We start from the raw sequence: 14,838 nt of genomic DNA, 5'->3' as shown, positions 1-14,838 counted from the left end.
GGGGAAGGGAGAGGGATAGAGAGTTAGAAACATTGATGCGAGAGAAACATCCATCAGCTGTCTCCTGCATGACCCCTAATGGGTTTCGAAGCTGCAACCCATGCATGTGCCCTGACCAGGAATCAAACTAGGAACTTCTTGGTTCATTGGTCAGCTCTCAACCACTGAGACACACTGGCCTGGCTGGCTGCTAACTTTTTATTTATTTATTTATTTATATTATTTTTTAGTATATTTTTATTGATTTCAGAGAGGGGGAGAGAGAAACATCGATGAGATTAACTGAGGCATATTAAACATTTCAAGAGTTTATTTGAGCAAAAATTGATTCCAATTGGGCAGCTTCCCATCTAGAAGATAGAAAGGAGCCCCAAGGAGCTGTACAAAATGAAAGACTTTTATAGGCAGAAGGAAGTGGGAACAAGAAAGTTAGACTACACTACACAAAAAAAGCAGGTTGGTTACTGCAAGGTGACTTACCTGTCTATAGGCAGATGGCCTAACTAGTTCTGGTCAGATGATTCCTGATTGACTGGTTTCAGAGATCATTTCTGGGAGAGCTGGAACTGTAATTAAGTCTCAGTTTGGTGACATGTGGCTTAGCATAAGTGACTCCATTGGGGGCCTGTTGTCTTGTTTTGAACAACCATGAGCATTAACTGCCTGCTTATTAATTTAGGTAAGTGTTTTATAAAGATGGAATGTGATAGGCTTTCTCATCTTTGTTGTAAGTCACGAGAAAGTTTAAGTATATTAAAGGCTGATGGGCTACTATGCCGGCCATTTGGTTTTAGCTTATGAAAAATTTGTACCTGTGGACCCAGGCTTTTGTGCACCTATATCATTGATATTTTACCTCCTAAGGAATACTAGGAGAACAGAAGGGTACATTGAAAATATCACAATTATTTTGTGGAAATTCCCTAACCTATGAAATGAAGAGGTAGACAGGTCTATTTCTTTATATGTTCAGCTTTCCCCATTATGAACCCTTGGTTTTCCCATCTTCATGATCCAGATATCTATTTGAGGATGGAGTCTGCCTCAATCTTATATTTTGGAACCCTGAGAGGGAACTATAGGGCTTTAAAGGGTCTCCAGCAGTCCTTTTGGTCAGAAAAAGAAGTCATGTGTACAAGGTGGTGGACATTCCTGAATGGGACAAGTAGGGTCGAAAGGTAAAGAAAAGGAAGCCCTAAATTCTTTTGGGCCATAATTTTAGGGCAATATTTGCAACTCTATAGAACTTGAAAATATAATATGTTTGCTCAGAATGCTTCCTGTCATGTAATAGACCCAGAAAAGTGTTCAGGCCTTGAGAAATATTCTAAAAGTTCTGCTCTTGCCTGGCCAGTGTGGTTCAGTTCATTGAGTGTTGTCCTATGCACCTAAAGGTTGTAGGTTCAATTCCCAGTCAGGGCTTATAACCAGGTTGTGGGTTTGACCTCTGATTAGGGCATGTACTGAGGCAGCCAATCAATTTCTCTCCTTCTCCCTTCCTCTCTCTAAGCATGTCCTTGGGTAAGGATTTCAAAAACAAGTTTTGCTCTTTAGTTATCAATTTTGTACAATGCCTAACAATGTGCCTAAACTTAGTGGCCTAAATATACAAAAAAGAAAAATAGCAACTTCAGAACCTAGTGACTTGAGGTTATTTAGTGGGATGCATACTGGAAAAGAGTGAATTGAAAGGGAGAAGTGTGAATTGAGAATTTATTATCTTTTATCCCATTTCAGTTCCTACTAATCCTCTGTTTATATCTAGAAAGCCAGTTCCCTAAAACTGAGCAATGCTCTTGTCATACTTCTATTGCCCTACTAGTTTTGATAGACTTGACACCACTACTAAAGTCTGGATTCTCAGAAGCCAAAGGCCATGTGTACTTAAATTCTCACTCCCGTGCCACAATCAGTGCTGTAGAATATTCAGTCATACGTTACTCATGCCCTGTGCTCATGTGCTCTACTCAGTCTGGGATGTCCTTACACCACTTCACCAGGGTAAATCTTAAACAGTTATGAGGACTCAACTGAGCCTCTTCTAAAAATATCTTCCCTGACCTGCCCGTCTGGGTTAGACCTGCCTTGGCTCCCATGGCGCCCTGTGCGTGCACCCCATCATTGCCTCCTATGCTGTATCACACTATTTTATGGACCAATCTATAAACCATGAGCTCCTTGAGGACAGAGACTTAGTATTTTCCACTTTCATGTCCCCAGTGACTAACACATGGTAATCTCATCTACCATTTAAAATGGTAGAAAATAGTTGGCAGTAAACATATATCCACACTATGATCCAGCGATCTTATTCTGAGCATATAACCAAGTGAAATGAATGCATAGACATGTACAAGCATATCAACGGTGTCTATATTCAAAATAGCTATGAATTAGAAGTAATCCAAATGTGCATCAACAATAGACTGTATAGTGCTACATTCATTCCATGAATAGCAACAATGGAAAATACTGAATCACTGCTACAGACAATATGGATGAGACTCACAAACACAAAGGCCAGCAAAAAAGCCAGACAGAAAAGAATAAATATTGTAAAATTGTGATACAAGCAAATATCAGTCTGTTGTGATGAAATAAGCAAATCTAATCTATGGTGGTAAAAGTCAGAATAGTGGTTGCCTTTGCAGGAGAGCGGAGGAGATGGTATTACTGGAAAGGGCTATGAGGAAACCTTCTGGGAGGCCAGACATATTTTATCTCTTGATCTTGTTGTTGGTTACACAGGTGTGTAAAAATTCATCATTACACATTAAGATGTGTGCACTTTACTGTTAGTATGTTATACCTCTATAAAAATGTTAAATAAAAAAGAACTCCATCAATGCAGTTTAATAGGGAACTGATTTGTAGGAGCTTTTGGTTGTGGAGCATTTTCATCTTACTGTAAGTGTTTGCTTATAAAGTTTTCATAATTCTCAGGTTGATTTTAAACTGTTGTATAATATACAGGTGGCATGTCATAGAATTGTATACCTGAAACCTATATGATCTTATTAACCAATGTCATCCCAATAAATTTAATAAATAAATGAATAAATTTTAAAACTTTGAATTATGATCATAAAATATATTAATTGCTTATAATTTATTTATATTTTTTTAGGTTTTATCTCAACTTTGTTACTGAAGAAGTAGAAAATCCTGAAAAGTAAGTAGCCATATTTACTCTGAAATACTTATGAGGAATAAATGTAAGGCTATATAGTTGAAAAGTAGACCTAAAGAAGAAATTTAGTGTGGGCTAATCAACTTTATACTTATCATAATCATCATTCTCTTAGGCAGATAAAATTTATTTGATTTTATCATAAATTAGATGCCAATAACTTTATTGTATCTTCTACATTTAGCATTAAATTATAGAACCTGAAAGCATAAAATAATAAAGTTATATTTTTGGTAACCTATTTTATACATCTATACATACACTTAACATGGATTTAACAGGGCCTTAACTTCACACATTGATAATATCAGTGTTTCCATATATATACAAATACTGAAGGACAATGATGTATTAATTCAGTGTTTTTTTATTGCAAAGAAAGTTCATCTCAAAAAAAATGACAATACTAATACCATCTGCCTCATTGGGTTGTGGAAATGAGTTAATGTATATAGAGTACTTAGATTAGTTACTATTGGTTTTTATTCTCTACACTAGAGGCCTAGTGCATGAAATTAGTGCACAGGGGGTGGGGTGTCCCTCAGCCTGGCCTGCACCCTCTCACAATCCAGGACCCCTAGGGGGATGTCCGATTGCTGGTTTAGGCCTGATCCCACTAAACCAGCAGTTGGACATCCTTCTCACAATCCAGGACCACTGGCTCCTAACAGCACACCTGCCTGCCTGCCTGATCACCCCTAACCATTCTGCCTTCCTGCTTGATCACCCCTAACCACTTGCCTGCCTGCCTGATTGCCCCTACTCACCTCTGCCTCGGCCCCTGCTGCTGTGGCTTCATCCAGAAGGACATCCGGAATGATGTTTGGAAGGTTGTTTGGATGTCCGGTCTAATTAGCATATTATGCTTTTATTATTATAGATAATTGTTTGGTTGTTGTTACTATTATTATATCCTTATTTTAGGAGCAAGGTAAATATTACCCATGTAAGAGTGTTTTCTATATTTCAATATCCTAAGCTATTCTCTTTCTTCAGTGTTTTTGATAGAAATATGAAAAATTATTTCACACCATAGTGAAGCTTGTTCTCTAAACTTTCAGTACTAAAGTTGGATGTGCATTTTATGATCTCTCCTATTCTTGTGTACAGATTCATTGAATCTTTATATTTAGAGAAAATAAACTTGCATTTTAAAAGAGAAACATCAGCTATAAGAGTTTTATAATAAATTAAAGTAACTATCAAATCTGATGTAGACTAAGATTATTATCACTGGTTACCTTGGATAAAATATTTTCATTTTCTGGAACTCATGATTCTGAAAACTGTATTAAATATTCCTAGAATACTTTTATTTTGATATGATATTTTAATGTGTTAAACTAAGGAACTTCTCAGGGGAAATTAAGTAAGACTCTCTGGATTTTTAGGTCAAGATAATAAGTAACTATTGAAACTTCAGTTGAAGAAAGACCTGTCTGATATCATTCTTTTTTCATACTAGATACTCAGATATTTCATTTTTGCATGGAAGATTTTGCATAAGACTTAGCCAACACATTTATTTTCTCAAGATCAGAATCCGAGATAGCCACAAAATCCCCTTAATGAAAACTACTGATTAAATTTGTACTATGCATTATTTATCAACCAAAGAAATTCAGGGTTTTGAGCAATTTATTCAGTGTATTAAATTAAAAAATAACATTTCCCTGCAATGTTGACAACCAGTCCAAGCCTTTAAAAAATAAATCTTATTTTTTTAAACACAAAGAATGCTTTGGGACATATTCATGGTTGAATATAGAGAACAGATGGTAAAATTATGTGGACCTATTCCAGATGTGTAATTTGTATTATTTTGTAGGTCGACACAGCTCCAAAATACCTTTCGTTACAAGGGAGAATAATTATAATTTCATCTCCTTTGTGACGTGCCAAGATAAATGTGTTTCCCAAACAGTCGCAGTGTGTGTGTCCAGGTGTGCGGCAACGTGCAGCTCTCTGGCAGCTGGTGAAATGAATCATCAGCTGCAGGTACAACACCTTGTAGTATCCTCCTCCGCCGAGGCAATAAATTTCACCTTAAATTGTGATGGAACAGAAAAAGTGGTCATTAATTTCGCTCAACGAAAATGTGATTTAAAATATATAGAACGGAGAATATGGTTTCATGATCACTATTGACAATCTTTTATGTATAATTTGATATCAGTGGAAATCTTTCAAATTACCTAACATTACTCTACAGAATAATTTCTTAACTTCTAATAGGAGCATGACTTATGGAACAGTTCTGTAAGTGTTATAGCAAATGAGAGATAAGCGGGGAGATTAATATCATCAAAATAATTAGTTTGTGACTTCTTTCTTATTATCTCACCCATTCTTAATAGCTTTTAAGACACTAATCCTAAAATTTGAGGCAAAATTCTGCTATATGATTACATTTGTAATGTTAAAAAATGTTCCAATGATATTTCTCATAATGTTTTCTTCTCTAAAAGCAGCTTTGGACTATAGAAGTAGCAATCCTTAAAAGACATTTACCATTTTTATGTGAAAATGCAATAATATCTTTGACATTTTGCAATAATATAAAAATATTGCATTTAATAATTATCTACAGCATGGTGACTGGCTCCACAAATGAATATATTAAAGTAAGAATAGTATTTTGAAGAGCATAAAAGTCCAAAGTTTGGATCACATAAGTGATAGAATCCCAACGAATATCTGAATTTTAAAATAATATTGCCCCTCCCCCCAAAGAAGTGTGTAGTAGTAGTGATTTGCTAATGAGTACCTTTGCTTTTAAAAATCAAAATGTTTTTATTTGCAAATCTAATAGGTTTTCCCTATGATATTACTTTTGTGGTGACTGCAATCCATCATTGTTCAAAAAGTTACACAGTGCAAAGAACATATCATTGAGATGTATAATGTTTGTAATCCTGCTCTCAGATTGATAAATCGTGTCTTGTGTCGATGAAAGGCAAGAAATGAATTGCTTTACTTTGACCTTGGGAGTCTGAGATTAGTCGGTTTGCCTATTAGCCTTGTTTCAGTGTTCTTCTCACTTCATTTATTCCTTCTGTTCTGAGGAGATGGAAATAGTAGACTTGGAGGAAGTCAGTAAAGCTTGATATCATCAGTCATTTTTGAAGAGCAGGCTATCAACATGCTCTAAATAATCAACTTTAATAGGAGGTTTAAATAATCAGAGTGTCATGTTTAATTAATACTATGCCTGCTGCCAATTTATATTAATTGATGCCTGAAAGTCATCACACCTTGTACCAATGATAACTTCAAAGAAGAGAAACTTGGAGTGGGAAAATGCCCAAAGACATTTAAGGCATTGTGATGGGATCAGACTGGTTCATAAATGGTCCACAATCACGTTATTTTCATTCAGTTCAGATGTCGCATGCATTCTTAGTATGTTTTTTTATCCTTATTGATTTGTATTAAGCTAGTGTAAAGGTATCTATAATAATAAAAATGTAATATGCTAATTAGACCAGACGGCCTTCTGGATGAAGCCAGGGCTTCAAGGGAAGCCTGGGTCCCGGGTGCCAGAGGGAAGCCGGTGCTGGCAGCTGGGGGAAGGAAGGCCTATTCTTGCACAAATTTTATGCATCGGGCCTCTAGTCTATATATATATATGCCTAAGTGACCGAATGAACAAATGACTGAATGACCATTTGACCAGTCGCTATGACGTGCACTGACCACTAGGGAGCACTGCTCAGCTGACTGATGGGTGCCAGACACCAGGCTCACGGCTGACAAGCACAGCTGTGGTGGCGGCGTGAGCCTCCCGCCTCCGCAGCAGTGTGCTACCCGCGGCTGCAGGCACAGCAGGGCCAGGATGAGCGGAAGTAGCACGGGGCTGGCTGGGGCTCAGGCTCCTCCCCGGCCACCTGCCACATCACATACTGCTACGTCCTTCAGGGAATGTCGGACTGCCAGTTTTAGCCTGGTCCCTGGTCTGCGGGGATCAGGCCGAAACTGGCAGTCCAACATCCCCCAAGGAGTCCCAGATTGCAAGAGGGCTCAGGCCAGCCTGAGGGACCCCACCAGTGCACGAATCTGTGCACCGGGCCTCTAGTTTATTAATAATGCTATATTTTTTATAAGGCCTATTTCTTATAGGACATATAAAACTATTAGCCTGGTTAAAAACATAGCAAAAGAGAACAATTTAAAGATCTTGCCCAAATGTGCTGTAGTGAAGTTGCATGACGGCGCATTAAAGGTTGAGTTGAAGTCGTTGATCTTGTACTTTGGCATTTTAAGAGTGCAGTTTTCTATGAGAGACAAATTTCCCTGTTTATGTGTTGTAGCTTTCTAACTTAACAGGTGCTAGGAAATAGCATATAATGTCTCAATTACGTGTGCAGATTATAGCAACATTATGTTTTTTTGTTTTTTAATTACAAAGTAATGTTATCTATATTTTCAGAAAACTTGCAGTTTCTTTCACCAATACTCAAATAGTATATGTTTTTAAGGTATATAAACTAATTGTCACAGAAAACTACCTCATTGTAAATAAATGTATATAGAAAAATCTAGGTTATTAAGCAGAATTAATTTGTAAACATATTTGCTGAATGAATCTTTTAAAAATGATGTCTCCTAATCAAGTTGAATTTTAAAATTGAATTTATACCCACGTTTATAAAGATTTCTTTGGCAAAATGAGGCATCTCTTTATCAATGACAACAAAGCCTTGTTAGAATTATCTTAATATGTGACAGTACATTTCTTCAATTGTTGAAATCATTAATACCTAAATTAAATTCATTCTATTTGGTGCATTTTTTTTTCTGGAAACAGAAAAAGTTTTCCAAATCAACTTTTAAGTATGTTTCACAGCAGGAGTATAATTATACTAGTTGAGCCACTGAGGCAGGCAAAAGGTCAGGATTTGGCCAGATGTTACAGAAAATAGATGATTCTATATTCAGAGATCAAGGTCATCAAGTTACTCATTCTTGCCTTTGCTCAGTTCAAATATTTCTCACTAATGGGACATGTGTTGATGTGCCCTAGGTTCAAAATGCTTGCATTTCTCAGCTTCGTATATGTATAAGAGATACATTTGGTTGAAAAAGTTTGTTCTCATAAGGTTACTGTGCCAAATATGTGGTACAAAAATTATAGGATTATATTATAATATTTTATCAGGCAACAAACAAAGAAGACAGATATTAATCCTTCAAGTGCTTTGTGGAAGTCATTTAGATTTCTTTATTTTTTATTTTATTTTAAGTATTCTAACCCCATTTGGAGACAAAAATTTGAAGGTCAATGCTTTTAACTATTCTACATCCTTTCATATTAGTTGTTTCTAAGTTTGAATTTTAATAGTATTGAAATGTATATTTTCAGTGTAGACTCATTAACTCATTCTTTAGGAGCAATAATAGTGACTGATTTAATTTTATCCTCTGTTTTTGTTCTCTTTAGTTATCCATAAGATATTCAAAAATTTTCAGAATTAGAGGGGACCATGCATGGATACTATCTAATCTAGCCTTTCACCACATGCTTGAATCTCCTCAATAATATCTTTAAACAGATATAATCCATATATAATAAAATGAGAATCTTACTGTAACTTCCTTGAACTGAGCTACCAATATGTTCACTTGCATGTGATTAGCAACCTGCTAATTCTTATGACCATTTCAAGCTTTGATAAATTGTGGGTTGGGTGGCATAGATAAGTTAGGCCAAATGTCATGACTGTAATAGCACAACACAAATGAGAAATTAAGTGACACACACTGGAGATAACAGAGTTGGAATCTTCTTATCTAAAAGGAAATACTTTCTACAATCAGAAGCAATAAGTCAGCCATTAGTAGCCTCTGCTATTGAGTTTACACTTTAGTAACTCCCTTAATTCATATTCTCATTTATGTAAATCAGCTATCCTTCTCTATGCCTGGATTTAAAAGTTGATGACTATACCCAATAGGTGGCTCATAAATAAATTTTACATTCAGAATTATATTTGGGGGAAAAACTTCTTAGATCACTAATCTCTAGTCTGTGGCCTGCTGGGTGGCATTCATTAAGATTCAGTGTTTTAAGATCCTCACAAAAATAGGATAATATTCCATGTTGTTTATTATAGGCAGAGACAAGATGCATCCAGGCCATTATACTGACACTTGCCGTGCACTGAAATAATTTTGATAGTTTTGTTCTAGTCATATTCAAACATTGACTCTGCGTATCGATCTACTCAGGAAATTGGGCAGCTTTTGAATTTGTATAGGTGCAGGTAGAATGTGTTACAATGTAAACATCTAAAGTGAGCCAAGTGAAGTTGAGACTTCCAATAAAGAAGGATTTCCTTCACTTTTATGAACTGTAAAAATATTCACTTTCTGAGTCTTTGAAAATAGCACTGGTTCAGGAAACCAAAATTCGAATCCTGCCCTCTTTTAACTAGCTGTTTGACCTTGGATAGACCTCTAAATTGCTTCTGAATCTGTGTTTACCACTTTTAAATAGAGGGTAATAATCCTCCTATTACAGTTCTCATGGGATTGTGTGGATAAAATATGTGAAATTCACAATGTTAATGAGCTCGACAGGCAATATTCAAACACCATCTGCAACCAAAACCTATATTCTTCAAAGATTAGAATATTTCATAATCTTTGAAAAAAAATCAGAGGATTAGCATAATTGTTTTATGAACGTTGGTGCCTCTTCTACACACATGACCTATTAATCAGCTTGAAAAGTTGTTCTGCATCATCAGCAAAGTACCGATTATTAGTAGTTAAAAGGTTCAGAAGATGATGAGAACTGCTTTTTATTTAATAGTCTCTAACCTCCTTCAGGTGGGAATACACTCACACATCATAATCAGAATGAATTTCTTGGCAGATTTTTTTTTCCTTCTGAACCAAATATTTCTATGCCCACACCCAAACTGTCATCCTCACACTGTTGACTGATGGCGCAGATATAATGGATGGATTACTTGTACTTTCGCTGCAGTCACCTATTTTTAGGTTCACTATCTTACCGAGAAACTCTTTATGAAATCTGACAAACAAGGTCTTGATGTGAGTGGTTGGTATCACGTATTTAAATTTTATTTATTTTTTCTTTTTTAATATATTTTATTGATTTTTTACAGAGAGGATGGGAGAGAGATAGAGAGTGAGAAACATCGATCAGCTGCCTCCTGCACATCTCCCACTAGGGATGTGCCCGCAACCCAGGTACATGCCCTTGACCGGAATCGAACCTGGGACCTTCCAGTCCGCAGGCCGACGCTCTATCCACTGAGCAAAACCGGTTTCGGCTAAATTGTTATTTTTATTTGTAGAAAAGAAGCTATTGAGTTGATACAAAACTGAAGAACACCAGTGTTAATTTACCCCCAAAGAGTTTTTATGAATTTTTGCTCAATTTAAAAATGTATAACTTTTATTAAAACTATCAATGGTATTTTTCAGTCTGAATACTAGTTGGATTACAGGGTAGCACTTTTAATAATATGGTGTATTATTTCCATTCTTCAGTTGAGAAAGTTGAAGCTCATAAAAGTGAGGTCACCTCTCGTGGCCACGTCGGTAGTCCATGAGAAGACTAGGATTATAATCCATGTTTGATACAAGGCATGGGCTATTTGTCTGGCTCCAAAGCTCATACTCTTTCCAACCTGCCAGTTTGTCTCTTTAGGAAGCAAAGCAAAGTGAACCATGGGTGTGCCAGGTGGTGTAATGACTGATTAAGGAAGTAACTTGACTATGGAAGAGGAAGTTGGAAGAAAAGTAGAACTCAGAAAGGTCAAACAGAGAAGTGAAGGCATCTGAAACAGGGAAGGGTGTACCTCAAGCTATGAACTGTTTAGTGGTTCCAGGCAATAATGTGTAAACTGCTCCCCCTAAAGCAAAGGATTGTGAAGAGTAGAAGACAAAATGGTAGTAATGTGTGGAAGCTGGGATGTGGGGAACCTTAGACTCCGTTTCAAGAGTTTTGGACCTGATCCATTGGCCAGGACTTAGTGTATGTGAAGCAGTGCTTGGGGAAGATGAATGTGGTTGCAGGTTCAGTAGATTTTTTGCTGTTACATATATACAGTTTAAAGGGAATTATAATCTGAAAAGTTGCATTTCAATCTTTTTTTTATGTGTTTGTTTTTAATAAAAGCAAATGTCATTGAAAAGCTAATTGCCTCCTAGAGTTGAACCATTGCTAGAGTCAAATAAGGTGACATATCATGTGGCAGAGAATTCTGGTAAATAGCATCATACTGTCCCAGCCCAAAGATATGGGCTACAGAACTGCTTAAAGAGAAAGGATGAGTCAACATAGTGTTCACATATTCTCTTCCAAAGCATCAAATTGTCTTGTTTTTTTTTTTTTTTATGAAGAGAATGCTATCATTTATTAGTATTCTGAAAGCTAATGGAAGAGCTAATGAGATTAAAATAAATGACAAGAGAGTTTATTTTAGGGTAAAATGTATGTTCAAAAGTGTCAAGGAAAGGGAATTTGGTTTGGCATTGGAATTCTCAAAAGAGATAAAAGGGATTATCATTTAGCTGTAATTCTTTAGATATGAAGGTTGAATAAAAGAGGCAGTCCATTGTCTGAGTTTGCTTCCAATTCTATACTATTATGGCTCTATTGTTAGGCTAGTGAATGTATAGGAACCAATGTGGGGAAGCATGTACTACACAGGAGTGTCTGGTACTAGTAAGATAAAGGAAACCCTCAGATTTTAAGGTCAAATGGAAATCCTAAATCAGAGTTTGGAAATATTTTAAAAAAGATCTGTTAAAGATCTGACTTTTAAACATTTTATATTCTAGGGGAAAGGTAGGATTAGAAGAGGGACAACTGGCATACCAGGCACAGTGAGATTCACTCACGCCGGTGTTGTGAAAAGAGATCCACACTGGTGTTAGGAATGGGGCTCTGAACTTGGAGTCAAGTGACTAAGGTTCTAGTCTGGTTCTGGAAATATTTAATTTTGTGACCTTAGCTACATCTTTTATCCTCTCCAAGCCTCCGATTTCTCAGCGATAGAAAAGGCATGGTAGGGTAGCAAATTCGGACTTTCCTTTCAACTAACTCAATATGTGTTATAATTCTTGTAGATGACACACAAGTACCTGGTTTGACAAGTAGAAAATATTATTTTGGGAGCATGGCCAAGGGATTGAAACATAGGCAGGAGATCTGTCTCAGGAGTTAAAAGTGTCAAAAATACTGACACACAAATGGGATTCTGTGGCCAATTTCTAGATCTCATGACGAATGGAAGATTATATAGGACTAAAGTTTTTTGAGTTATTTCAGAAATGGTAAGTTTGAAAGGATGCATGTGGGCAATGAAGCTGGATTGGCACCCCAGTGGCAAGGGAACTTGATTATTAGGTCTGAAATCTAGGGTTAGACCAAATTCTGGCATCTGATTCAGTGGGTCACCTTAAGAACAGGGTCCGTGATAGGTGGAGTGCACCAGGAAGAATATAGATGTTAATAGACTTGTTAGGGTAGTCAGTAATGTATGGTAATAAATCCTGCATTCTTCTCACTGTTATTATCATACTAGAGGCCTGGTGCATGAATTAGTGCACCAGTGGGGTCCTCGGCCTGGCCTGCAGGATTGGGCCAAAAACGGCTCTCTGACATCCCCCAAGGGGTCCCAGATTACGAGAGTGCACAGGCCAGGCCAAAGGACCCCACCAGTGCACGATCGGGGCCAGGGAGGGACGTGGGAGGTTGGCCAGCTGGGAAGGGACCATGTGAGGGCTCCAGGGCATGTCTGGCTTGTCTCAGCCCCGATCAGCCGGACCCAAGCAGCAAGCTAACCCCTGGTGGTCAGTGCACGTCACAGCGACTGGCCAACTGGTCAACTGTCTGCCCCCTGATGGTCAGTGCACATCATAGCAAGCAGTTGAGCCGCCTTAGAATATCATTAGCATATTACGCTTTGATTGGTTGAATGGCCAACTGGTCGACCAGACACTGAGCATATTAGGCTTTTATTATATAGGATATACCTACAGAAGATATAAAATGGTATACAAACCTCTGTGCTACAGGATGTTCATACTAGGTTTTTACTGTGTGTTTATTTTTCACAAGAGTCTACATACATATTGAGGTAATTGCCTATGCAAAGAGGTATCTTTTCTGATAGGTCTATTTTTTAATTGATTTTATATTTTAGAGAGAAAGAGAGAGAGACCAATGTGAGAGAGAAACATCTGTCATCTCCTGTACACCCTCCAACCAGGATCGAACCCACAACCTGGATATGCCTGACTAGGAATAAGACCCATGACCCTTTGGTGCACAGATGAAGCTCCAACAAACTGAGCCACAATAGCCAGAGCTGATAGCTCTACTTTAAGCATTAGACATTTCCAATAATCCAGTTAGGATTGCATTATTTTTTTTTTTATGCTGTCTACCTAAAGAAGGAGACAGAGAGGGAAAAGGGGAGAGAGAGCAAGAGGGAGAGAGAGAGAAAGAGAGAGAGTTTTATATTTACTCCTTACCCAATGGTAAAGTGGATTCTAATATGCATTCTAATGCTTATTTTGCAGCATTTTTGTGAGAATTAGAAATAACATACTGATTGATGTGTCTGACAATACCTTGCTTATAATAGACACTTATTTAATGGTAGACCATTTAGTTTTTATTATTGTCATCAAATATCATGTCTTTAGCTCATTTGTAATCTAATAGGGGTTATCAAATCAGGATTTGGGAATGTGGGCAAGCTATTTCTTTCCTTCTGCACTGCCTGTGTTTTGGGTTTGAAATCCATTATGATGAAGTAAGGGATACCCTTGTTTGAAACATCTTACCATGGGAAGGGAAGCAGAAATTATCTCAGTCTCAGAGTGAGGCATTTCTAATCTATGACATTTGGAAGTTGTTTTTAAAAAACATATAGTATTTCATTCATTTTTTTCTATGGAGACAAGCTCATAGCTTTCAAAAATCAGATGGTTTTCCCAGGTAACTCTTTACTACTGTGCCATATTCTCATTTTCCCTTTTTTCTCATATTCCCTTTCTTTTAGATGTGGAACAGATAGGAAAAGCTATCTATGACAAAAACTTAACAATATTCAATACTATGCATATTAGTTGAGTATTTGGTGGCCAAATGCCAAGGCCACTGTTTTATACAGTACGATGTACAATATTATATGGAAAATAGTTTATGAAATGAAGTCTATGGCATAACACTAATATTTTATAATAAATGAAAAACTAAAGCTTATCCTATATAATAAAAGGCTAATATGCAAATAGACCGAACTGCAGAACGACCGGTTGCTATGACGTGCACTGACCACCAGGAGGCAGACACTCAACACAGGAGCTGCCCCTGATGGTCAGTGAGCTCCCACAGGGGAGTGCCACTCAGCCAGAAGCTGGGCTCACAGCTGGCAAGTGCAGCGGCAGTGGCAGCAGCCTCTCCTGCCTCCGTGGATGTCTGACTGCTGGCTTAGGCCCACTCCCCTAAGGGCCTAAGCTGTTGTCATTTCCTGAGGGCTCCCGGACTGTGAGAGGGTGTATGGTGGGCCGAGGGACCCCTCCGAGTGCACGAATTTTGTGCACCGGGCCTCTAGTAATATATAATGCATAATGAGAAAAAGACTGAAACTTATAATGCA

General features: G+C 37.3%; 1 protein-coding gene across 4 annotated transcripts in view; it reads left to right on the top strand.

Moving 5' to 3' along the window:
• SLC7A11 (solute carrier family 7 (anionic amino acid transporter light chain, xc- system), member 11) overlaps positions 1-14,838 on the top strand; it is a 125,024-nt gene that overhangs the window by 28,033 nt on the left and 82,153 nt on the right. For all 4 annotated transcript variants that reach the window (XM_006766050.2, XM_006766049.2, XM_015565501.1 and 1 more), the window contains exon 6: positions 3,128-3,172. In XM_006766050.2, coding sequence (XP_006766113.1) covers positions 3,128-3,172 — 45 coding nt within the window. The remainder of the gene's footprint in view (positions 1-3,127; positions 3,173-14,838) is intronic.

The sequence above is a fragment of the Myotis davidii genome, unplaced genomic scaffold, assembly GCF_000327345.1.
Source record: "Myotis davidii unplaced genomic scaffold, ASM32734v1 scaffold436, whole genome shotgun sequence".
NCBI lineage: Eukaryota > Metazoa > Chordata > Mammalia > Chiroptera > Vespertilionidae > Myotis > Myotis davidii.
Note: the sequence above shows the minus strand (reverse complement) of the source record. Positions and strands in the feature narration are given on the sequence as shown.